At 36.9% G+C, this 26,087-nt stretch overlaps 2 protein-coding genes across 4 annotated transcripts in view; both read left to right on the forward strand.

Moving 5' to 3' along the window:
- The window catches only part of BCKDHB (branched chain keto acid dehydrogenase E1 subunit beta), a 209,550-nt gene extending 186,518 nt beyond the window's left edge, over positions 1–23,032 (forward strand). The window contains exons 10-11 of one of the 3 annotated variants that reach the window (XM_033103559.1): positions 547–695; positions 2,173–2,467. In XM_033103559.1, the coding sequence (XP_032959450.1) occupies positions 547–687 (141 nt within the window). In that variant the 3' untranslated portion in view covers positions 688–695; positions 2,173–2,467. Of the gene's footprint in view, positions 1–546; positions 696–2,172; positions 2,468–3,100; positions 3,123–22,696 lie in introns of those variants that run through there. The other 2 variants (XM_033103560.1, XM_033103561.1) reach the window with 2 other exon arrangements.
- On the forward strand, positions 3,289–3,621 carry LOC117020826 (40S ribosomal protein S27). The gene has a single exon (XM_033103562.1). It carries the CDS (start codon positions 3,312–3,314, stop codon positions 3,564–3,566), a length of 255 nt encoding a protein of 84 aa, XP_032959453.1. The 5' UTR covers positions 3,289–3,311; the 3' UTR covers positions 3,567–3,621.
- Positions 23,033–26,087: the final 3,055 nt, after the last annotated feature.

Below are 26,087 nucleotides of genomic sequence, written 5' to 3' on the forward strand. Positions count from 1 at the left end.
GAATCACTGGCCATGGAACCAAAGGCATCTAAAAATAGTCTGGTTATGAGAGAAATCAGGACACAATTACATAGCTGGTACACTCAGTCTGGCTGTGTAGAGTAATTATAAAAATTTTTATAAAAGCCATGCATGCTTATGGTATATAAAATTTGAAAAATACAGAAAACTAAAGAAAACATGTACCCTTGGTAATTTCAAGCTGCTGAGCTTACTGTGAACATTTTGTTATGATTTTATCATGCCTTCCATTTATATTTGTAGGTCAGCATGTTTGGTATGATCCCAATTTGGCTTAAACAAGAGATACATATGTATGTGGGCATAAAATGTGCATACATACATATATGAAAATATTTTAAATAAAATTGGGATCACACCAAACATACTGTTTGTTACCTGCTTTTTTTAACCTGCTTTTTTCACGTTATAATATACTTAATTATTTTAATGCCCTTAGATGCAATTGTATGTCAAGTTGAACTATTTAATCTCAGTGAAAAAAAAAGACATCTTGAAGTTAACCATCTGTACTCTTCCCTGCAGGAAGAATGCTTTCTGAACCTGGAGGCTCCTATATCAAGAGTATGTGGGTATGATACACCGTTTCCTCACATTTTTGAGCCATTCTACATCCCAGACAAGTGGAAATGCTATGATGCCCTTCGAAAAATGATCAACTATTGACCACATAGGTAAGTCTGCACTGCGTTTTGAGAAAGCTAGTGTGTGTTCCTGACAGTAATGTTCTGTTACTCAAGGAACAGCAGTCATCAGTGTGTTGTATTTTGGAAAATGGCAACTTTCAGAAGAAAATGTAGGTTTCCGAAAAAAATTTAAATTTATAATATATTTTTGTTTAATAGAAACATGTTAAGCATATGTATTCTCTGATTGCTATAATTTCTAAAACAGATGCATGCATTTGTTAACACTGAATAAGCACCAGATGAGGATGCTCTCTGCCGTGGTTTGATTGCAAATACACCCATCATTTCTGTATATTCAAACTCCTCATAAATAGGGATAATATTTGTTATTTCAAGAGACCCTTTAAGCACCATTAATTTAGACGCCAGTGATTTCAACTATATGGTGATCTATAACATTCTGAAATTGGCCTTTATATTATCTGAAAAATAGGTTTGTTGAACAGGAAACCTATTAATTGTGGATAAGGGAAATTTTTACTTAAAAAGAAAAATATCCAGCACCACCACCCTTTCCAGAATCTTTTTGGCAAGTGAATAGTTTTAAATTGTGGATAATAAATTATATTTATTCATTCCTATTTCTAAGTTGTGCTGATATGCCCCTTCAGCAGTGTTAGTCTAGCAACAATGAATATCATTAAAAACTATTAAGTTATTTTTCAGGGTTTTAATGCTATGGAAGTTGCTATCACTGACACACTGATTTTATCTTTGGCATTTTTGAAATGGCTCAAAATGCATAGATAGGACTAATTGCTTTACACGTTATTATCTAGGTTGTCCAAAAAATGTAATAATACATTTTGAAAAGGCATGGTCTTTCAAAGGAAAAGGGAGAATAATAACACAGCTATACTTTTTTAAAGATAAGAAGTGCTATATTCCTTAATTCTGTGTATGGATAGAAGATCTAGCTCACCTAAAACCAGAGAAAGGCAGACCTTTAAATTTGTGCACCCCCACTTTCTGCCACTATGAGCCCCATGCTTTTTGTAGTTCTATTCTGAGGATGTTGTTACAGATGATAGTTAGGGCCATTAGTCCACATGTGACTGGTATTTCCTCAGACATGCAGAGGGAGATACTGTATTTCTTATGTCCTCTTAATGTCTATGAAAGTAACTGTCTTCTGCAATAAGTCACTCTTAGGACTGGTTAGGGGATTGCCTCATTTTGTTGTCTACCTTGTTCCCTTCCATGGATCATCCATAATGGAGGATCAAGGTTAATACCGTGTGGCTATACACATTGTTGTTATTTTTAAAGCAAAGTTTAGGTGCTGGTTTTAAATTTGGATATGCATTCTTTTTAAACATAAATAAATATTTAAACCTATCATGAAAAGAGCTTTTCTATACTAAAAGTTTAATATGGCATTAAAGAAAATAGTCATGAGAAAAATCTATATTTAATTCATGATAGCCAGAATGTCCATAATTGTTATTGATCTCTTTTACAGAAAAGCTGGAAGATTATGACTAGATACGGAAATATTTTTCTGAATTTTTTTATATTTCCTCAGACTTATCTCTTCTTGAAAATATAATTTTTATGAAATGAAACATGATGGATATTGTGTGAAAAATTATAAATTACCTACTGTATTAACTCATGAATTGATGATTTCCATTAAGAGTGTTTCAGATTAACTTTTTAAAATGTTCCATATAATAGTCTTATAAATTCCACTTAATTACATTTGTAAATATTGGGTGTGGGATAGTATTCAATAAAGCAAAATCAGATTGTCTTCAGGTTGTGTGTCCTTTTTTTTTCATTAGTAAAAATAATTTTTGTTTCAGAATAATAGATTAACTTGTTAATTAGATCTGAGTAAAAATGAAATGTTTAGAAATACTGAATTTTCAACTTTATAGTATTTGGTTTAGTTGTTTATGGCAACGGTGGTTGTATGTTGATAAAACCTCTGGAATGTTTTTCATCATTCTTCCCTCTTCTTTCAACAAGTTGTACTGATGGACATACACAGTTTTTTTTCCCAGTGTGGTGGGCAGGATCATCCTTGCTGCCTCTTTCCTAATTTGGGGAGATGGACAGCACGAGCCTATCTTTAGTTATAAAGGTGCCAAGCTTTTGCTATAGTTGTATTTTTTTTTGCCATGATGTGACAAAGCAAATATTTTTTTTCCATGTTCTTTATATTATTACATAGTTAAAAAGAAAACCATTAGCAGCAACAAAAGGCTCTGACAGGAGGAAGCCTCCTTGTTGAGGAAACTGCCAGGGCCTCTTGTTTCTTATTTTACCTCTTCCACCCTTTGCCATAGTTTAAACAGGCCTAGACAGCCTAAGGAGTCCCCTGCAGCACCTCTCATCCTGGCCCTGCCCTCAGAGGTGGTGCTATTAGACCCTCTTCCATCCCACAGATTCCAGAAGAGTTTCTTCTTGCCAGTTCCAGCAGAAAGATCCACCCCTAAAAGCAGAGAAACAGGGTCAAACGATGTTTTCCTTTCTCTATAAATACTGAGAAAAATGGACACATTTTCTTAGGATGGTAAGTGTGTATATATTGCATTAAAACTACAAGTTAAAAAGTTGTGTCCTCCTTTCCGGCGGTGACGACCTCCCCACGAGAACATGCCTCTCGCTAAGGATCTCCTTCATCCTTCTCCAGAAGAGGAGAAGAGGAAACACAAGAAGAAGCGCCTGGTGCAGAGCCCCAATTCCTACTTCATGGACGTGAAATGCCCAGGATGCTATAAAATCACCACGGTCTTTAGCCATGCACAAACAGTAGTTTTGTGTGTTGGCTGCTCCACGGTCCTCTGTCAGCCTACAGGAGGAAAAGCAAGGCTTACAGAAGGGTGCTCCTTCAGAAGGAAGCAGCACTAAAAGCACCCTGAGTCAAGATGAGTGGGGAACCATCCCAATAAACACATTTTGGATAAAAAAAAAAAAAAAAAAAAAAAAAAAAAGTTGTGTCCTATTTTTTTTTATCAGGTATTTAGAGGATGATATAGAAAGTGACATTTGTTAACTTGGAGGTAAAAGAAAGACACTTTATCACAGATTCTTGATAGCAGTGGGCTGAAATAAAGAACCAAAGCATGTGTTAGGGATAAAAATAAAGCCCTGTCCTTGGTTTCCAAATAGGAACACCTGTATAGTATAGGATGGGGAAAGATGTACTTGTCAGCAGCAAGTTTGGAAAAGACTTAGGGAATCCAGCTGGCTTACAGTAGAGGACTTTCTGAGTTTAAGACGCCAACACTCAGTATGGACTTTGGCTTTGGTCTTGGTTCTCCACTAAGGCTCCAGGCATCGTTGCTGGGAACTCTGTACTCGCACGATCAGCCCAGCAGAGCAGAAAATGTGTGGTAGTCAACCACATCTTGGCCTACAGTGAGTTCTAGTTAAACATATTTGTTTTAGTTGAACTTATTTTTTTATTTGATATTTATAAGTTTAGTTGAAGTTACTTATTTTAAGTTATATTGCCATTATAACTCTTTAATACTATTTTTTTTCCTACTCATTTGGTATTGTAAGAATTTTCCCTTAGCTGTTTGAATTTTGGTTTAACTTTGTTTTTGAAATAGCAAACATGGGGACAATTGTGAGGATAATCTGTGCACTAAGCGCTTGGGTCTGAAAGCATTTTCCCTCCTCCAGCTAGCCCTGCAGCCCCCACCAGTAAATACCCTTCCTCTCCAAAACAAATGACTTACAGTTAATACTAAACTCAGTCTATGGCACAAGATGTACATATGCATCTAAGTAATTGTCTTAAATACATTTATTTACATGAAACAAATGTTCCATATTGTGAAAATAAAATAATAATGAGAAGACACTCAAGACGTTACACGAATACCAAATTGAAAATCCCCCCACTATTCAGCCTCAGCATAAGTCTGCTCCCTGTGACAACATGAATAGATAAGTGAACATATTCTTCTATAGTTCAAATTACCTAATTCCGTTCGAACAAAAATATGACATCCGTGTTCTGTACAACCGATAGATATTGTCCAAGCTAAGGAAACAGAGCTGTGTACATTAGAAAACCAAATGAGGCATAAGATCCAGAAGTTACCTCAATCCAATCCCTTAGGTTTAAGTCACATAATCTAAAAACTCTTGGTGAGAGTCCTGGGAAGCCCCATAGGGGCCCCATTTGGTTTAGTGAAATCCCTTTCCCATCAGTTTGACTGTAGTAGACACATGTGGTTTCTGGCTGCCTGGCATTCCTGCCCCCACCTTCTAGTAACAGCACTGCCTTTTGTTTAGAGAACTCCCTCTCCCCACCGCATGTGGCTCGGAAGGGGCTGCCAGCCCCAGTTCCCTCCAGCACTAGCCACAGAGATGGCCCCGGCCCAGGCCCAGTCGGCAACCTCAGAACAGAAAGTCAGGTAGCTGGTGAAACAAAACATAGCCTCAGCGTTGCCAGTGGGTACTAAATTACAAAAGACTTGTTCTCAAACTTTTACCTGTTCCAAGTACACCTGAGAAGACAAATGATGGGTGTTAACCAGCTAGGCACACAGCACACCTTTAGCAGAACGTCTTGGCTGAGGGATCAGGAACAGGGACCCAAAGCCCACATGTTGGAATTTCCATAGAGACGCGAGGTTTGGAGACTATGATATGTTCTCCAAGGCCATCCAGTTTGGAAAGAAATAGAAAATATTCACATATGGGCAAAGATTTAGAAACGCTGATATTTGATACCTACCTGAATATAGTAATTAGAGATACTTGTCAGGAAAATGAGAAAATTAGAACAAGGATGAGGAAATCGTAATTGGAAAGGACTGAAAGTAAGAATGAAAACAAGTTAAATAAAAAGATACATCTAAAATATTGTCTTAAATGTACTTTTTATGTATTAATAAAACAAATGTTCCACATCTGACAAAGGGAATATATCACAGTGAAGATATGACAATTAAATTCTTTGTTATAAATGCATAATATTAAAATGTAAACACTTATAAATACAGGAGATATGGACAGTACAGTTGTAGAAGAAGGCTTTGTCATCTTTCAATTTGATAGATGGAGTAGACAATAAGTAATAGGGTTAGGTCAATAGAAATATATTTTAAACTTTATGCCTCCATAAACAGACTATATCACCTTTTAAAGTATATACAGCAGTTTAAAAAATTGATCATATACTAAGGCACAAAGAAAAATAACAGTAAATTCCTCAAAGAGTATTTAAAGGCATCATGTTTTCTGATCACATCCCAAATTAATGACAAGTATTTCAATTATTTAGAGATAAACCTAAGTAACTGTGGAACCAAGGAGGAAATGTAAAACAATTACAAAGTATTTAGAACATGAGATCATCGATGTGCTTCTGCCAGTATTTTACTCAGAGGTAAAATTCATAGACCAAATATTTCAGAAAGAAACTGAAAATGCAAGAATGTAAGTATAAAGAGGAAGAAGCACAAGAAGTATGAAACAATAATAAAGTTAAAAGCATAAAGTTCCAAATGAGAAGAATAAAACTGTAAGATCTTATTAAAAAGTTGTTTTCATAAAAATGAAAGTTTTTTTTTTTTTTTTTGTATAATGTCTGTGTCCTATAAGGTTGGAGCTACATTTTTATGTACTCATGATACTAGAAAATAAAGGCCATATAATAGATGTGTTTGCATTGGCTAAAACCATTGCAGTCCTTTGTTTGAAGGGAGGAAATTATTTAGCAGAGCCTAATCATTTATCCAAAGTATTGATAAGCACAGGTCTTTATTATTAGGATATTTTATTCGATCATTTTAAGAAAATAGTTACCAAGGTCTTGTTTTGCTAAAATTCCTTTCATTTCTTGCTGAGACTTACTTGGCTACTCTAAATATTTTATTTACTATGAATTTTCATACGATACAGTGTCTATAAAGAGTTAGAATAATTGCTTTTAAAATGTTATCTTGATCATTTGGATGATCTGCATACTTATTATCCTGGAATTGTTTTTCCTCTATCCACAGTGTTTTCTGATTCCGTAGAGGCCAGGGGGTTTGGTGTGTTTGTTTCCTACCAATTCTGCAGAGCCTAGAATAGTGCTTGGTCTACAGAGACTTTGTATATGTTGCTGAACAAACAAATGAAAGGAAAAGCAGACCTATACTTGAATCAGATCTGGTTCCTGAAAAGAACTTAAGTAGAGCCCACTTTGGGTAATGTAGACATTTAAAGTGATCTTTTGATAGTATTTGATATTTTATACCATCAGAGTCATGGTTTGTATTTCATTTCTTAAGGAAATTCAGGAACAGAAATTCAGTCCCCTATGGAGAGCTAGACCCCACGAGTCCCCAAGAGATGAGCATTGTTTCTGTATTTTTAAGCTTGTTTCTTCAGATAGATTTCAAAACTATGTATTTTTTAAGTGGTTCTATGACAGTAATTGTACACTAAAATGTATGCAGATGCAAATGGACAAACCAAAATAGAATGCTCATTCAAAAGTGTTCATTTCAGGGTGATAAGATTGTAATTTTTCTTTATTTTCTTAATCTCTGTTCTTATAATCACAAATGGAGAGTCAGCCTGGCTCAAATTTACCCTCCCAGTGGCCATATGTGCTATTTTCCCTTTCTTCTGATTGGTAGAATCTGCAGACTTAAGACTGGGCCAGAAGTAGGACACTAGCTCCTTGGCCACAATGACTGGTTAAGGGATGGGAGGTGATCAAAATTGGGCCAATCAGATCCCTTCTTTAGGATTTTTCAAATAAATACATCTGGGAATATGTTATTCTGGAAGGATTTATGGCCATCTTCCCTTTGGAGGAAGGCCATCTTAATCTGAAAAAGAATTAAACCAGTGTAGTAGGAAAGCTGCAGTGCAAGATGGAATCATTCCTGTACAGGTTCCCCTCTCTGGAGTCAGTCACCCCAAGGCCAGCTCCACTTCTGCCAACTGCTCCATTCTTCCTTTCATTCTGTTTTGGAATTACCCCAGATCCTTCCAATAAACTACCTTTTTCTTTGTTCAAGTGTGATTTCTGTTGCTTGCAGTCCAAAGCACCCTAATTCAATTATTCTGAATGCTTTGGAATATATTCAGATTGAAAGAAGAAAGTCCACATGTTTTTATTAAAATATACTTGGGGAAAACCCTTCACTTTTGCAACTGGTCTATGTATTGTGTTTGATTTTTGTATGTTTTTTTTTTATTATCAATTTTTTTCTTCTCCAATTACAGTTGACATTCAACATTATTTTATATTAGTTTCAGGTTTACAGCATAGTGGTTAGACATTTATATAATTTACAAAGTGATCTCCCAAATAAGTCTAGTTCCCACCTGGCACCGTACTAGATGTTACAATATTATTGACTATATTCCCTATGCTTTACATCCCCATGATTATTTTGTAACTACCAATGTGTACTTCTTAGTCCCTTCACCTTTTTCACCCAGCTACCCAACACCCCTCCTATCTGGCAACCATCAGTTTGTTCTCTGTATCTGTGAGTTTGTTTCTGTTTTGTTTGATTGTTTATTTTGTTCTTTAGATTCCATATATAAGTGAAATCATATGGTATTTGTCTTTTCAGTCTGACTTATTTCACTTAGCCTAATACCTCTAGGTCCATCCATGTTGTCACAAATGGTAAGATTTCATTCTTTTTTATGGCTGAGTAATATTCTATTGTATATGTACCACATCTTGTTTATCCAGTCATCTATTGCTGGGCACACTTAGGTTGCTTCTGTATCTTGGCTATTGTAAATAACACTGCAGTGCACATAGGGATGCATATATCTTTTTGAATTAGTGTTTTGGATTTCTATGGATGAAAACACAAAAATGGATTGCTGGGTCATATGGTAGTTCTATTTTTAATTTTTTGAGAAACTTCCATACTGTTTTCCATAGTGGCTGCACCAATTTGCAATCCTACTAACAGTGCATGAGGGTTCTGTTTTCTCCACATCCTTGCTTCAGCCCTTGTTGTTTGTTGATTTTTTGATGATAGCCATTCTGTCAGGTGTGAGGTGATATTTCATTGTGGTTTTAATTTGCATTTCTCTGATGATTAGTGACATTGAGCATCTTTTCATATATCTGTCAACCATGTGTATGTCCTCTTTGGAGAAATGTTTATTCAGGTCATCTGCCCATTTTTTAATTGGATTGTTTGTTTTTTTGGGTGCTATGTGAGTTCTTTATAAATTTTTGCTGTTAACCTATTATCACATGTATCATTGGCAAATATCTGCTCCCATTCAATAGGTTGTCTTTTTATTTTGTTGATGATTTCCTTTGCTGAGTGAAACCTTTTTAGTTTGAGGTAGTCCCATTGGTTTATATTTTTCTTTTGTTCCCATCGACCAAGGAGATATATCAGAAAAAATATTACTACAAGCGATATCAGAGAGTTTACTGCCTATGTTTTCTTTTAGGAGTTTTATGGTTTCGGGTCTTTAATTCATTTTGAGTTTATTCTTGTATATGATGAAAGAAGGTGGACTGGTTTCATTTTTTTGCATATATCTGTCCACTTATCCCAGCATATATTGGATGATTAGCTTTACCCCATCGTATATTCTTAGCTCCTTTGTCATAGATTAACTGACCATATAGGCGTGGGTTTATTTCTGGGCTCTCTATTCCATTGATCTATGTGTCTGTTTTCATGCCAGTGCTATACTGTTTTGATAGCCTTATAGTATAGTTTGATAACGTGATACCTTCAACTTTGTTCTTCTTTCTCAAGATTGCTGTGCCTGTTTGGTGCCTTATGTGATTCCATATACATTTTAGGATTATTTGTTCTAATTCTGTGAAAAATGTCATTGGTATTTTGATAGCGATTGCGTTGAATGCTTAGATTGCTTTGGGTAGAATGGACATTTTAACAATGTTAATTCTTCCTATCCATGAGCATGGTATAGGCTTCCATTTATTTGGGTCTTCTTCAGTTTCTTTCTTCAGTGTCTTATAATTTTCTGAGTACAGATCTTTAACCTCCTTGGTTACATTTATTCCTAGGTTTTTTATTTTATTTTTTATTTTATATATATAATCGTAAATGGGATTATTTTCATTATTTCTCTTTCTGACAGTTTGTTATTGGTGTATAAAAATGCAACTGATTTCTGAATATTAATTTTGTATCCTGCTACTTTCCTGAATTCATTTATCATTGCTTATAGTTTTTTGGTGGAATCTTTAGGGTTCTCTGAATACAGTGTCATGTCATCTGCAGTTAATGATAGTTTAACGTCTTTCAGCTAGTTTCACATGTCTTCCCCTCCTACCAGTCTTGATGTGGCTGCTCCTTTATATCCTTAGTTTTAGGACTTTTGTTCAGCTAGTCTTCAGATGGTTCTTTAGACTGATTGTTCTATAATTCAGTTGTGATTTTAATATCATGGGAGTAGGCAAGCACAGTGTTTACCTACCCTGCCATTTTGATCTGAACCTTTGATTTTTTCTTTCCTTATCTAGGACATGCAGGTTAGCTGCAGACATTGTTGTGTTAATGTTAAGTGTCTTAGCCATAAAAGAAATGAATTCAGACTTTCAGCCTGAAAGTTGAATGCTGGAAACCTTCTCTTAGGGCAGGAAACCGAGCAGTTCCATAACATCTGTCTTTTAGAAGCCTTCCTGTTTGGAAACTTATTCACATAAAGTTCTTTACTGAATTCATGAGCCCTTACAACTGTTGTTAAACTTCCCCATATAGCTGAAAAAGAGCCCTTGGGAGTTTTCTTTTTCAAAGAAGTTTAATATACTTCTTGTCAGTCTAATAGCAAAGTTTTCTTTGGGACTACTTTGTGTAAATTCCTCGTACTCACCCTCCTGCCGTTGAAGCATATGTTTACTTTAACCCTTATTTCATCTTTTATGTGAAATATTTCAAAGAAAACAGTGTTGTGAATGTCTGTGCCCTCCACCTAACATAAAAATTGTAAAGTACAATTTATCGTTCCTCGGTTACCTTCACCCAGAGGAAAAATTAAAAGCCCCATTAATAGTAACAAGTCATTTGTTGTTGTTGTTGTTTTGTGTTTAATTTATCCCAATTGCTAGACAGCCTCATAGGGCTTCCATATTATTTTGGGGGAATTGCTGGATGGTTGCTTTTGAATAGTCCTTTACCCACATGGAGTCCATGGTGCTCCAGCAACCTACAGTAATGTCTGCTGCCAGCAGCTGTGGAAGGCACCTTGGAGATGCTGCTGCCGCAGAGGCCATCTGCAGCTGGCACTTACTGCCCTGCAGCCCTCAAAGCTCCCCACAGGGACTAAATATAGGTGTGGATGCTATTGATGCTGTTCATCATTGGGTCCCTGGAGCAGTGACAGTGCTCTGTGTTCTCCTTGGGAGCAGGAAAACCTCTATCTCCCATTGAGATCCATGCATTCCCAAATAGTGTGGCTGTGTGCCCCCAATATCTCTTGGATATTTGGTGAAACAGGTCATGCAGCTGTTCATTGGTAACAGACTGACTGTTATATTTAGAACTCCTGTCCCTCTCGGGGCTCAAGCATTGTTATTGGTCTAAGTCCTCAGCTCCCTCGTCTCTGACATGTCTTTTCCGCAAGGCTCCTCTGTTTCTCAGTACACACAGACCATTGGCTGACTCACCTGCCAATCCTGCAGGCCAATGTAAATCTTAGAGCAAGACTTTAATCCTAACTTGGTTTACTCTTCTAAGGAAAGACCTCAGGGCTATCAAATTTTTTTAATGTTATTTTGTGCAGAGTAACAATTTTCATGTAGATTATGGGAAAATTGCCTAGGAAAAAATGTAACAGCAATGGTTTTATAGTGATACATGGTACATCCATATGATTAGATACAATGTAGAATTTGTAAGTAATGATTATGAAAGTTATGTAGCAACATGGAAACATGCTCATTATATACTATTAAATGGAAAAATCAGGAAGTAAAATATATGTATATTATGATTACAACTATTATTAGGATTTTTCTTGCACAGGAATAGAGAACATTACAGCAGTGTTAGAGTGGGGATCATGAGATATATCATAATAAAAGAGAATTTATTTTTAGAGTGTTTTTTATACAAAGTAATAAAGTACTGCATGTATACTTTAATAAATTGTTAGCAAGTATTAACCTTCCTATTCTTTAAAACACAGTCCCTATGTACCAGTACTAAAGACTCTTTTTGTCTGTCTGATTATTGCAAGAACTGAAATAAATGTTTTTTCTTTCTCCCTCTTAAACTGTATTTTCTTCCCCTATACCCTCTCTCCCCTCTCCCTTCTCCTCTCCTCTCCTCTCCTCCTCTCTCTCTCTCTCTCTCTCTCTCTCTCTCTCTCTCTCTCTCTCTCTCTCTCTCTCTCTCTCACACACACACACACACACACACACACACCATAAATGATTTGTTAGGTAATCTGAGAATGGAAGATTTAAAAAGAAACAATTCACCTTTTACAGTACTATACTAAAGCCTGTATAAAAATTTGACCCTTTCTGTTAAGTTTATTAGGGTCACAGCAGAAAAGAGATGTCACATTCAAATGTTTTAATTGATTAGAGTTTAATAAAAGGCAAAGGTGTGGGTAGACGTAGGGAACTGGGAAGGGAGGGTGAAGCACCTAGGAACCGACAACTGTGGGAAGTCATTGCTCCCTCTTGTCCGAAAGAGCAGGGGTAAAGGAATGGTCCTCATGCCTGGTCAGATTTACAGCCATGGAGGAGGGGCTACCTGACAAGACATATGGCCACAGAGAAGCAGCAGCTACTGAAACAGCATGAGGGGAAAGAAAGGTACATGTCCTGGTCTCTCCTCCTACCCCCCGATGACCTGGCAGTGCTTCCTTCCCATTGACCACACCCTATTTCAAGCCAAGGGGCCAAGGTAGCCTGGTTTGTTTCCTACAGTTTCAATTTTTCTGTTTGTTTTTCTCTTTTGTTTTATATATGGTGGTTGCCAAATGTTTTTTTCCCAAGACTGAAGCATCAACAGCTGATTAGTATTGTGGTATATTCATGCAGTGGAATATTAGTCAACCATGAAAATGAATGTTGAGATGTGCCGCAACATGATGAACCTTCAAAACCTTATGCGGAGTGAAAGGCGTCAGATCTAAAAGGTCACATATCGTATGACCCAGTTATGTATGAAACATCAAAAATGGATAGATCCACGGAGACAGGATGCAGATTGGTGTTGCCAGGGCCTGGGGGCAAGGGAGAAAGGGGAGAAATGGTTGAAATGATGGAAATGTTTTGGAACTAGGTAGAGGTGGTAGTTGCACAACATTATAAATGTACTAAATACTACTGAATTGTTCACTTTAAAATGGTTAATTTTAATTTTGTGAATATCACCTCAATAAATTATTTTTTTTTGAAAGCTAACTGGGTGACCTCTGGTTGTGTATGTGTGTGTGGCATGACAAGCAGTGGCCTTCATTTCTGGATGATTAAGCAAAGAGCTATCACTTCAAGAGGGCTCAACATTGGTGGTATAGAAAAGGACTTCCTCTGAGGCTTTTTCTCAAGAAAAATGTTCTAATCTCCCACCAAAAGGGTGGCAGCCTAATTTATTAAGTGCTGCTTAGATCTGGGGTCTGGGTGTAACATTCAATTCTGTGATTTCCACCTTGTGCATCGTTTTATTTTTGCTCTGAATCGGGTTTTCCTGATCTGAAAGGCTCTCTCTCTCTCTCAATTTCCCTAGGCACTAAACTCTGGTCTCCATGGGGGAGGTAGACAACTTTTTGTTCTCCTGAGGGTGATGAAAGAGAACCTCCAGTTTTCTTCCCCTTGCTCAATCCTGCCGTCTGCCACACTGAGACCCTCCAAGGGCCTTGGCGCCGCCGCTTCCTGTTGGATGGTTCTTGCTCCACTGTCCTTCCTCCCATCGATTGGGGCTTCCTCCTCTGGCACAGCTCCTCTCACTTGTTTCATTTTTTTGACAATGCACTCATGTGCCCTCTTCCGTTTCTTTGTCATTGACCTTTATACTTTTAAAAAATTTTCTTCATTATCGTTTTAATGCCACTCAGTAAGGAGAGGAGACATACCCGTTTATTGTTCAATAGACTGGTCTAACTAGAGGTCTGTACACTTTTTCTGAACGCTTGTCAAGAAAATTTCACCTCAGAATGAAAAGAATGCTGTCCAATTGTCAGCTCTAAAGTTAGCTGTGTTCTCAGACAAGTTAACAAAATACCCAACCTTTTCTTACAGCTGATTTTGAACTTTTAAAATGGTGATGGGAGATGGTAAGGCATGACAGGACTTGGAGGGACCCACATTTATTAAACGACAGTTATGTGCCAGGAGAACAGCGCTTATCTCCTCAGGCTTCAAGTGCCAACTACTGAAACTTTCTGTTTCTTCTTTATGACGGTCCACTCAATCTTGTTTTAATGCTGTCTTTGGTAATTTGCTCTCTTACCTTCAATCCCTTAGATCAGAGAAGTCGGCTCTCATTTTGACTCAGTGAACTCTTGAGCCCCTAGTGCCTGATTCAGTCAATCTCCCATAGTGAAGACAGAACTGGTTGTATAGAAGTTGCACTGATGCTTTCCACCAACAGGAGCCATAGAGGTCAGGGAAAATAATGGGCATGAGGATGCCTAATGACTTCCAGTGTAGTCAGAGGTTGATATCATTAATTTTTTTTTTTAGTCCTCCAGCCAGCCAGCAAGCTGTCCAGAGTGCCCCTCCTGGGAATAGTGCTGCAATAGTGCTGGGTCACTGTTGTAGCTTCTCGGGGGTGTTCCAAGGGTAAGCGCAATGTCATAGAACCTGCCAAGCTTTTGGAAGATCATCATCTATTTGATCCCTTTTACCCTATAATTTTTAATAATAGTGAAAAAAAGAACATCATCTCTTGGAATGCTCCCTAGAAGAGCATTTTTAATAGAGTCTGGAACCTAAAATGGGTATTTATCCTGTGTAAGAAAGCAGAAAAGCCTTCATGGGGGGGCACATGTAAGCCTTGATGTGAAAAAAGGAGATCATTGGCCTCACAGTTTTAAAGGACACTTTCTCAAACAAGTGGCCCTAAAACTTAAAAAATTGCAGCCTGCTTGAATTTTAAGCTTAATAAATGTTCTGTCAACTCCCTGACTTGAAATGAAAGTTACATTAACCAAAGACGTGCCTTTGGATGTATGTTTAAATAAAGCACCTCTCAAGAAGATGAAAATTCTATGTAATTTTACATAATTAAATGTAGCTATTTTGTCATACTACAATTTTCCGCTTTGCTCCTTATGCCTACAATTTTGATGCTCGTCATGGATTTGGATAGTTTATTTCAGTGCAAGCTTACCCACATTTGTAGGGTGCAGATGGTAATTACTCTCTACCCAAAACCAGACAAGATGCCCCAAGTTCTCAGTTTGATGATGCTTGGAAAATTTTTAGCAAAGAAAATAGTGAACGTTCTTCAAATCTGAGCACAAACAGTGAAGACAAAAGTAGTTTCAAAAGGCCACCTTTATTTCTGCTTCTATCTGCCTTTTCCACTTCTCCTTTTCTTTGGTGAGAATCTGATTGAGCATATTGACATAAGCATTGCTAAAAAGGCTGAGGCTACCATATAATTCCAAGGACTAATATGTTTTTGATTACCAGAAACTTTTTTTTTCAAGAGCCTATCTTTAGGATACATTTATTTCCTTGTCTCTTCAAATAAAAGATTGTTCAGAATATCAATGTCTGAAGCCCTATGAGTTTTGTATGCAGTTTTTTCTCCATTCCCTTTCCATCACTCATGGAAATTAATATTTTGAATTTTCTATGCTTTGTGTGTAGAAAATTATTCATGTACTAAACTCCATGAGGTTAGAAAAGCTGACCTAATTTTTGAGCATCATTGAACGAACAATGTTATTATGAGCATAACACAGGGCTGTGGGTCAAGGAGATTACAAAAGAAATGTAGGATCAAGTTCACGCTCCCCAGAACATACAATCCAGTTAAGCAGAAGGAGTACAGCAGTCATTTGAAGTTTTCTTTTAAAATAAACTTGACTCTCTAAGACCTGAGAAGGTCTACATAGAAATAGGAAGAGAGTACAAAGATTATGTTACTATATGGCAGTTGTGCAGTTGTGTAGTGACTTGTAGGTGAGTAACATTTGGACAACCCTAGGCTTGCTTAGAGTCTTACAGCTCCGTACTGAGCACTGGGACTCACTATGGACAACAGAATCCCTGTTACTTATGCCATTGGCTCACAGACATTTGGAGCAGTGAGGTAAAAGTTACAGATAATTCACAAATATTTCCAAGCAGCCCACCATACCCTTTCTTCCTGACTAAGTTTGGAATGATTAATAATAGTCCTGCAGTGACGTTTGAAGCTTCTTACTGAAGTTCGTGTGTATATGTCGTGTGCATTTAGAGGGTGTTTATCATTTGTATTTGTATTTGTATTTTTACTGTGAATTCAAACATGCAACTAACACCAAACCCGAAATGAGTAAGACCAACTAAGGAAAGAAAGAACAACTAGCTACAAAGTTTCCCCCAAAATAAGACCTAGACGGACAATCAGCTCTGAAGGGTCTTTTGGAGCAAAAATTAATATAAGACCCAGTATTATGTTATATTATATTATATTATATTATATTATATTATATTATATTATATTATATTAAAGACCCGGTCTGATAGTAAAATAAGAAGGGGTCTTATATTAATTTTTGCTCCAAAAGACACATTAGAGCTGATTATCCGGCGAGGTCTTATTTTTGGGGAAACACGGTAGCATCCTCAAGACACAGCGCAAATGACCAGGGCTCTGAAATGGACAACTGGCAGCTACAAACAAGGCTTGCAGAGATGCACAGATACTTGGATTAGGCATTGTTGTTGAGCCTGAGGAGAGTATTTGATGGATAGTGGGACGAAGGAGATCTGGTTTTATTTCTGTCTCGATGAGTGGTGGGTAGGCCTGAGCCATGAAATGGTGGTGAGAGGACAGCCTTTTTCTCTGAGTGTTCAAAGTAATTTTCAGACAAGTATTATTCTATAAGTAAAAGGGATTTATCACTTTATTTCGGAGGTTAGTAGAGAGTCTTTTCCCCTCACTTTTTCTTCAAGCCTCTTTGTTACAGCCTCTTACATCCAAATGAGTGAAACCAATCCTTTGTCAGGAGCTTCAAATTCTGGGGCTCTCAGCTGAGATTAAAACCCAGACTTGTTCACACTGTTAAAACAGACTCATGATAACAGGAACAAGTGTTGGCAATTCATGGAAAGATAGATTTGCTCCTATTTTGGCTTTCTCTGTATAATCATTGAACCTGTTGAAAGCAACATTGGGGCCAGGAATTCATTCTGAGAAGGAGGCTAGAATATGACACTTTGGAAATATTTGAAAAGCAAACGATCTCACTACAACTGGTATTAGTCTTTAGATATAATCACTCAGAATAGTCGTATGGTATATGCAGTTTGTGTTTTTTATAAGTACTGAGTGTGTTTCAATTCTCTGCAAGCCATTTTCAGTTTCTAGACCAATGACATAACCTTGAACCTGCAATAATCAAAGCAGGAATTTCCCTGTTTGGCATTGAGCTCTACTCATTAGGTGTTAATGAGGCAGACGTTATAGAGCCAAGTCCCAAGTGAGCCAGTTGGCTTCATATTGAGAGACACATCTTTCAAAAGCACAGATTGAATTCCTATCTCTAGGCAACAGGCAGATGCTTATCATGGGAAACAATTCTATCTTGAGGAAAAGGTACGGATGCTTAGTGTACCATAGCCCATACCTGTAAGTGGGAGGGAAAGCACCAAATACAGCCTACTGTTTAGAGTAACTCTAGCATCCTGCTCATAGATATAGCACCATTTTCCTTTAGTGGTGAGAGGAACATTTTTTAAAAAGGAAAAAATGAAGTTACCTATGTATGAAAGTCCAATTTTAACTTATAACCCAGTGTCCTGTTGACCTCAAAGTGATTATTTTGTTCTACACAGAATGTCTTACACAATATTTTCAGTGTTGCTCCTAGTTTTCATATATTTTGTTATAAACATCTCCCATTTTTTCATTTCATAATATAGTGCCTATTCTATAGGTAGAAAGGAGGGTACATAAGTCAGCTTATCTATTTATCCATCCATCCATCTAGATTTCCAGTACTCTTTCTGAGGTGTAATGTATTCTTGCTGCAATCATGTTCTCTTTGCTGTCTCCTAAATCCTTTGAAATCTGGCTTTCAATTCTGCTAATTGCCCCACATTTCTCTCTCAAAGTTTACCAAGTTAACCTCCATGTTCAATGTCTATTCTCAATCCCTAGTCTGGGGACAGGAGGGAAGAAAGGCAGATTTCAGAGGTGAGCCATCTCCCTGGAGCCCTGGACCTATGCCAGCTGGGAGGGTAGACATGAAAAGTCTTGTCTCCTCCCCACCCCCAGCACGAGAACTTTTCCATGGCTGTATTTGAGCAGATAACCAGAAGTTCTGTCAGACTTTCATGTCTCTGATTATCTTGGTTCTCCTTCATCCTAATGATCCTCTCACATCAGGCCCAGTGCAAAGTGAAAATGTGGACTCCCTTGTTCAAAAAGCAGGAAAAGCACCATTAAAGATACTAAAATATCAAGGTTTTTCCTTTGTCTTCCAGTTTCTCTCTTCACTTGTGGTGCTGTTTTTCTATTTGCTATTTAATGTCATTCTAAGTAAAGTAAAATTAAAATTTTAAATTGAAAGTATAAATTTTACCATTTATTTTTATATTGCACAAAAATTTTAAATGCAAATATAAGAGCATTTAGTTTATATATAGGATTACTGAAATTACACAATCAGTACTTTTTGGCTCATACAAACATATGTATTTCATTCTTACCAGAATAGTGGGATCTCTGCACAAAACAGACTTTTAAAATGTCATGTCTTAAGAATAAATTCAAAATAGATTAAAGATTTAAATGTAAGATCTGAAGCCACAAAACATCTAGAAGAAAATATAAGAAGAAAGTTTATAGACATGACACAGAGTAATATTTTTACTGATACATCCCCTCGGGCAAGGGAAGAGAAAAAAATAAACATATGGGATTACGTCAAAATAAAAAGTTTTTTCACAGCAAAGGAAACCATCAATAAAACAAAAAGGGATCCTACTGAATAGGAGAAGCTTTTGTCAATGATATATCTGATAAGGGGTTAATATCCAAAGTTTATTTAAAAAAACTCATTCAACTCAACTCCAAAAAAACATACAACCCATTGAAAAATTGGGCAGAGGACACGAAGAGACATTTTTCTAAAGAGGACATACAGATGGCAAACGGACATATGAAAAAATACTCAACCTCACTAATCGTTAGAGAAATGCAAATAAAACCCACATTGAGATATCGCCTCACTCTAGTCAAAATGGCTGTCATCAATAAATCAACAAAGAACAAGTGCTGGCGAGGATGTGGAGAAGAGGGATCCCTCATGCACTGCTGGTGGGATTGCAGATTGGTGCAGCCACTATGGAAATCAGTACGGAGGTATCTCAAAAAACTGGAAATGGAACTACCTTATTATCCAGCAATTCCACTCCTACGTATCTATCCAGAGAAATCCAAAACACTAATTCGAAAAAAATGTATGCACCCCTATGTTTATTGCAGCACTATACACAATAACCAAGACATGGAAACAACTAAAATGCCCATCAGTAGATGACTGGATTAAGAAACTGTGGTACATTTATACAATGGAGTGTTATTCAGCCATAAAGAAGAATGAAATCTTACCATTTGCAACGATATAGATGGACCTAGAGAACATTATACTAAGTGAAATAAGTCAGACAGAGAAAGACAACTACCATATGATCTTATATGTGGAATCTAAAGAAAAGAATAAATGAATGAACTAATCAGAAACAGTCTCAGAGAAATAGAGGAAAAACTGAGGGTTGCTAGATGGGAGGCGGGGTGGGGATGAGGGAGAAGGTGACAGGATTAGAAAGCACAATCGGTAACCACAAGATTGCCACGAGGATACGAAAGTCAGTTTGGGGAATATAATCAATAATGTTGCAAAGATTTTGTAGGGTATCCAATGGACACTTGTCTTATTAGGGAGACCGCTTCAGGGAAGATGTAGATGCCTGATCACTGCTCTGTACACCTGAAGGTGAAGCTGAATAATAATGAATGTAAACTGTAATTATATATATATATGGTCACAAGAAGTAAAGTACAGAATTAGGAATAGAGACAGTGGAAATGTAACAGCTGTATGTGATATCAGAGTGGTAGTAGATTGGGGGAGGGGGTTATTACTTTGTGAGGGGTATAAATGATAAATGTCTAACTATTACATTGTCTTGTACACCTGAAACTAATAATAATAAAAAAAGAATAGTTTTGGGAAAAAAAGAAAGCCACGCCTTGATATGCACACATCCTACCAACACTCTCTACCATCAGCTACTGATGAGAAGGAAGGACTGAAAGGAAAAGGAACTGTTGGTTGCCTTATCTTTCCGTTTTTGTTCTGTCATCATTTTCAGTATAAGTGGTTGGCAATACAGGGAAGTAACATAAGAAAGGATACAAGAGGGTTTTTAGTCATTTCATGTTTCTTTGAATGCCATTGATTTCTTTTAAACCAGCAAATACTGGTTTGAACAGAAATGGTGGCCTTTTAGGCTTACGCAACCCCTCTGACTGAGTTGAAGATGGAACACGCTTACCTTGTGTTCACTTTGAATCTTGCTGAACTCCCACGCATTGTGGGCACTGGAATTCTCTGCTCAGGAGACATCATGGACGCTATCTGTGTATAGGGAGGCAAGGCATTGTGGACATGCGTATTGAGCATATTTCCTCTACTCACATACATGCTCCATTGACCCATCCAACATTAGTTACAAAATACAAGTTCAGAAATAAAATTTTGAAGAACTTCAAGGCTGTAACAATGGAGCATTTCACTAGTCTTGGTGGTCTTTGAGCATGGAGTCTTGTGAGACTGCACAGGTCACACACTCATAGAGCTGGTCCTGTACTCTATCTGGTTTCTCTGTTTTACCCAGTCCACCTAATATAAGTGTCATGTGTAGTTCTGTCATCATCTTTTCTTCCTAGATTATACTCACCTTACAGTCAATTAACACCCGTTTCTAGCTCCCAGCTTTACCCCAGGCTCTCAATATCCGAGTGCCTGCCGAATACAACTCAACACATAACATGTCTAAAATAAAATCCATCATTTTCCTCCTAAAGCTGATCGTCCCTGGTTCAGTTACTGGAACCAAAATTTTCAGTCACTTGTTCTGCAGTCTACAGAATGCTGATAATATGATTTATTGCTCATATTGAAAATCTGTACAAATTGTAAGATTCAGTCTCAATCATTCAGAAGTTGGTTGTTCAGGTAGTAGATGATCCATATTTTTATTTCTTTTCTACTTTTAAAATTATTCTTATAATGTGTCTTCAAGACATTGTACAGAAGCAAGGAATTAATATGAAGTTTAACCATCCATTTTTACTGAACTCTTAACTGAAAATTTTTAGCAGGAATGGCATCAATATTAACAGTTAAAATGGATACTGGGATTTGGAGCAGATATCACTTACATATGCTCACACTTTGCCTTTCAGTCAGTCCCAAATAAGCAGTTTCATTTCTTCTTCTCTACTTCCGATTTTTATATAGATGTGCTTATTTATAAGCACAGCGGGCCTCAGACTTAGTCCCTTTCAAAGCCACATTGGCTACTGACTTGTTATTTGTATTCTTTGTTGAAAGAATTGTAATTGGATGGACTTTAATTATGGTGTCTTGATATTTCCAGTGCTTCCCACTTCTGGGTAGGCCATAAATACAATCACAGTATTTTGTGTTGTTTTTCTGGCACTTTCAGTTGAGACTAGAACCCAGGAAAGTTTCAAGGGTACTGAAAACATTACCACCACCACCGCCACCAAAAAAAGACAAACAGAACTAATAAAGAAAAAAGGAGGTTTGGATTATTTCAGACCTCTTTATGGTATTTGGTTTATATTTAAGTGAGGTTCAAGTCAGTTTCTGTTATTATGGGACTCTTCAAGTCAGTTTCTAGCCATCTTTGCTTTAGGTTTGGCATGTGAAAAGCTGGGGCTCATCCAGTCATTAACTGTCTGCAACACCAACGTAGAATTTTTACTTATTTCAGATGGCCCAGGAACTGGAAATAATGTGCTACTTTTATAATAAATCCAAAGAAATGCCAAAATAACATGTGGTTTCCAAAAGTGGCCCACAGATCTGTTAGGCACAAGAACTACGAAGCTAACTTAGAATCCAGCATCAGCCTCTCCATCCAAATCTGTATTTCTGACAGAAATTAAAGTGCTAGTTATTTGTGAAATTTGAAAGTGAGATTTTTAATTGACTTCTAGGCTAAGATGTATTTTATTTATGGTACATTATAGCAATCCTCTAATTTGGAGGTACCCAAAACAGTTTTATACTAGTCTTTAAAGTCTGAACAGTTCTGTGACATTTCATTCTGCAACATCAGAGTCAATAAAGCAAGATATCAATCAATTAAAAAACAGTAATTGAATTTTTTATGTATCTAGCACTGTTATAAAACAGCAATAAAATGAATAAATCCTACCTTCAGAAAAATGAATATTTTGAGGTAACAGTAACATAGGCATATGAATAATGATGCATTGTTGATAATCATGGATTCTAGGCTAAAAAGTACCTCTTTTATATTCCTTTCAACTGTCAAATTTGTTTAATAAGATTTAGAAGACATAGTATTATTTTATAATATTTAGGTTTCTGAAAATATCAAGCCGTAAATTGTGGCTTATCAATTTTGGTTCTGCTAAAGCTGTGTAAGGAAGACATTTATTAAAATAGCATTGAGATAACAAATGGCATTTGAAATCCCTTCTCATCTAGAGAGCTTATGATTCTAATTGTATGGAGCCAGGGGTTATCTGCATGAGATTTGAAATATATTTTCTTTGTATTCCTAACATCTATGCACGCATGTCACTGAAAATCCCTATGTAAATCACTTTCAGGTGACATCAGTGAGGTGCTCATGCCTGGGGTGTGCGCAGAGTCTCTGTAGATGCTCCAGTTCAGCACTCATCCTGTTGCCCTGATCTGCACCACCTGTTTCTACCCAATGTCCATCCCACTCTCCAGGGGATTATATCCTCCCTCATTCGCCCTTCTCTCCACCACCCTGGAAGTCTCCCCTATCTTGAAAATTATAAAACACAAAAACAAAAATAGTTCAATTTGAAATGACTCTTTAAAAAAATTCAAAGAACCATTGTGCCAATCCGTGAATTGTAGTCAAAAGATTCTTATTTATAAAGTCAAATAAATATTATACTTTCTTTGTTCATAAATTTGTGTTGTCTATTTTCCTCTTATGTCTGTTAAATTCTTTTCTTTGATATCATAATCCATTTTAGTCGGTTATTATTTTCCCATTTATGTTTACTGTATCAGTCAGCTTTTGCTAGGTCACACTGTGGATCTGTATAAGCACTGGAATCACAGTGGCCTATAATGACTAGCCATTATTTCTCTCTCATGTACTTGCAGACTGAGGGGCAGCCTTAATTCTGTTCCATATCTTTTCCATTTTGGGCTCAGGTTGAGGGAACAGTTCCTATTTTGGTCTAGTAGAAGGGAGAAAAGAGCAGTGCAAAAGTGTGTTGGCTCCTACAACTTCTGTTGCAAAGGTACATGCATCACTTCGCCTTATGTTTTATTGGCCAAAGCTTATCAGATGGCCAGGCCTGAGCCAGTGGGATGGAGAAGTATAGTCCTGCCTTACAGAGAAGACTGCAGGTCAAACGCAATGGGCAGAAATGTTTAATCCTCTCGAAGGAAAAGGCTGAACATAATTTGGAGAAAATAACATAATCTACCACATTAGTTACACAAAAGTGATATACACTACTGGTAGAGGGAGAATTTAGAAGCATGGTGATTTGAACTCCCTTCCTCTCCCTTCTCCATTCCCAGCTATTTGCTTCTTCTCCTAAGCCAATTAACTGTTAGGACCTATGAGCTATGGTGTGTATGTCCCTAGATTCTGTTTGGGGCCTGGAATGCGAAAGTGGTGCAGTTTGCCCTCCTGGGAAGACTGGACAACTGTGATGGAGCCCCAGGAATGAAGACCAAAAGGCAGGACACCGTCAGGAGACATCACAGCCTACCCAGCGCGTACGCCCACCATTCATCCCCTTCCTATTCCTCTCCTCCACATAGACTTGTGCTTCAGGGGAATGGGATCCCATCCTCCATCCTCACTGGTCTAAACCAGTTGTGGTAATCCCATTCCCTTTTGTCAGCACTTGCTTTAGGATGTTGATTTTATAAGACCCATTTCTGGATAATGGAATATGAGGGGCAGAATTCTAGGGGGTGTTTTTTAGAGAAAATTTCCTCACTCCTACTAAAGACAATCCCTTTTCCTCCTGTGGTCCTTAGGTTTGAAAAGGCGGAGCCATCTTTTGACCATTACAGCCTTAGGGCTGACTCAACATACTGGGAACACAAGAGCAGGGAGATGAAAAGAATTTGGGTGCTTGATATTGTGTTTGAGATACTGATTGTAACCAATTTAGAGTCTACCTCATCTTTGGCTTCTGGCTAGGTAAGAAAAAAGTTTCCTATTTAAACTAGTGGTGTATAGGGCTTATTACTTAAAGAAAACAGCCCTAAAGAGTACCCTTTAAAATACTGTAAACAGATATTGACAAATTGCTCTATGATCTCACCAGCAGTATATGAGAGTGCCCATTTCACAACACTATTTTATAATCTACACTAACCTGACAGGCTAAAAATGGCATCACCACCAAACCAGTATTACAAGTGTTCTTAGAGGGACTTCTTTTTACTTAGGCATATCTTTATGTTAAAATGCGGTCAAGTATTTTCCATAAGTTTTTTTTAGTGAATTTTTTTTTTCTGTTCCTTCACCAAGTCTTCTAAAAGAATGATAGATATTTCTCTTACCAATTTATGAGTTCCTGACATATAATAAGAATATTAGAATATTTCCATAATTTTTATAAATGTTTTCCTAGTTTGCTTTTCAATTTGCAAACAATTTGGTTTTAGGTGCATAGAAAACTTAATTTTTTAATATAACCAATTTATAAGTTTATATAAATACTCCGTTCTTCAAATAACCGTATTGTTCAAATGATCTGTAAATAATAAGATTAATTTACCACTAACTTTAGAGTGTTTCATAGTTTCAAATTTTACATTTAAATATTCAGCTCATCTAAAATTTGTGTTTATGACGTGAGGTGAAGATTCTTTTTTCAAAATATTCATTATTTCTTGTCTCTTTTAAAAAATTTTTAATGATTTTTGGCTAAGTAGTACCCTCATGGTTCAAAATTCAAAGGGTATAAAATAATATGGGTTTCAGGAAGTGCAGAGTTCCAAACAAGATGAACACAAACAGGCCTATAATAAGTCACATCATAATTAAAAAATCAAAGGTTAAAGACAAATAGAGAATCCTAAAAGCAGCAAGAGAAATGCAGTTAGTTACCTACAAAGGAGCTCCTATAAGACTGTTAGCTGATTTCTCAACAGAAAATTTGCAGGCCAGAAGTAATTCAAAGTAATGGAAAGCAAGAACCTACAACCAAGATTATTCTACTCAGCAATGCTATCATTTAGAATCGAAGAACAGATAAAGAGCTTCCCAGACAAGAAAAGCTAAAAGAGTTCATCACCATAAAAACAGTATTACAAGGAATCTTAGGGGGACTTCTTTAAGGCGAAAAAAAAAAGATAAAAAATATGAATAATGAAATGTCAATAACTACATGTTTATCAACAATTACTTTAAATATAAATGGATTAAATGTTCCAATCAAAAGATATGGTAGCTGAATGGATACAAGGCCCTTACATATGCTGCCTACAAAAGACTCACTTCAGATGGAAAGACACACATAAACTGAAAGTAAAGGGATGGGAAAAAGATATTTCATGAAAATGGAAACAAATGAAAAAGCTAGCTAGGATAGCAATACTTACACCACAAAACAGACTTTAAAAGAAAGGCTATAACAAGAGACAAAGAAAGACCCAGTAATCCAACTTCTAGGTATTTATCCAAAGAAACCCAAAATGGTACTTTTAGGGGATGTGTGCACCCACATGTTCATTGCAGCATTGTTTACAATGGCCAAGATGTGGAGGCAGCTTGGGTGTCCATTGCCGGAAGAATGGATAAAGAGAAAGTGGTACGTACATACAATGGAATATTGCTCATCTGTGGAAGGGAATGGGTTTTTGCCATCTGTGGTGGCAAGGATGGACCTGGAGGGTATTGTGCTGAGTGAACTATGTCAGACAGAGAAAGACAGATGCAATGTGATTTTGCTTATATGTGGAATCTAAAGCATATAGCAAACAAAACAG

The sequence above is a fragment of the Rhinolophus ferrumequinum genome, chromosome 3 (assembly GCF_004115265.2).
Source record: "Rhinolophus ferrumequinum isolate MPI-CBG mRhiFer1 chromosome 3, mRhiFer1_v1.p, whole genome shotgun sequence".
In the NCBI taxonomy this organism is placed as follows: Eukaryota; Metazoa; Chordata; class Mammalia; order Chiroptera; family Rhinolophidae; genus Rhinolophus; species Rhinolophus ferrumequinum.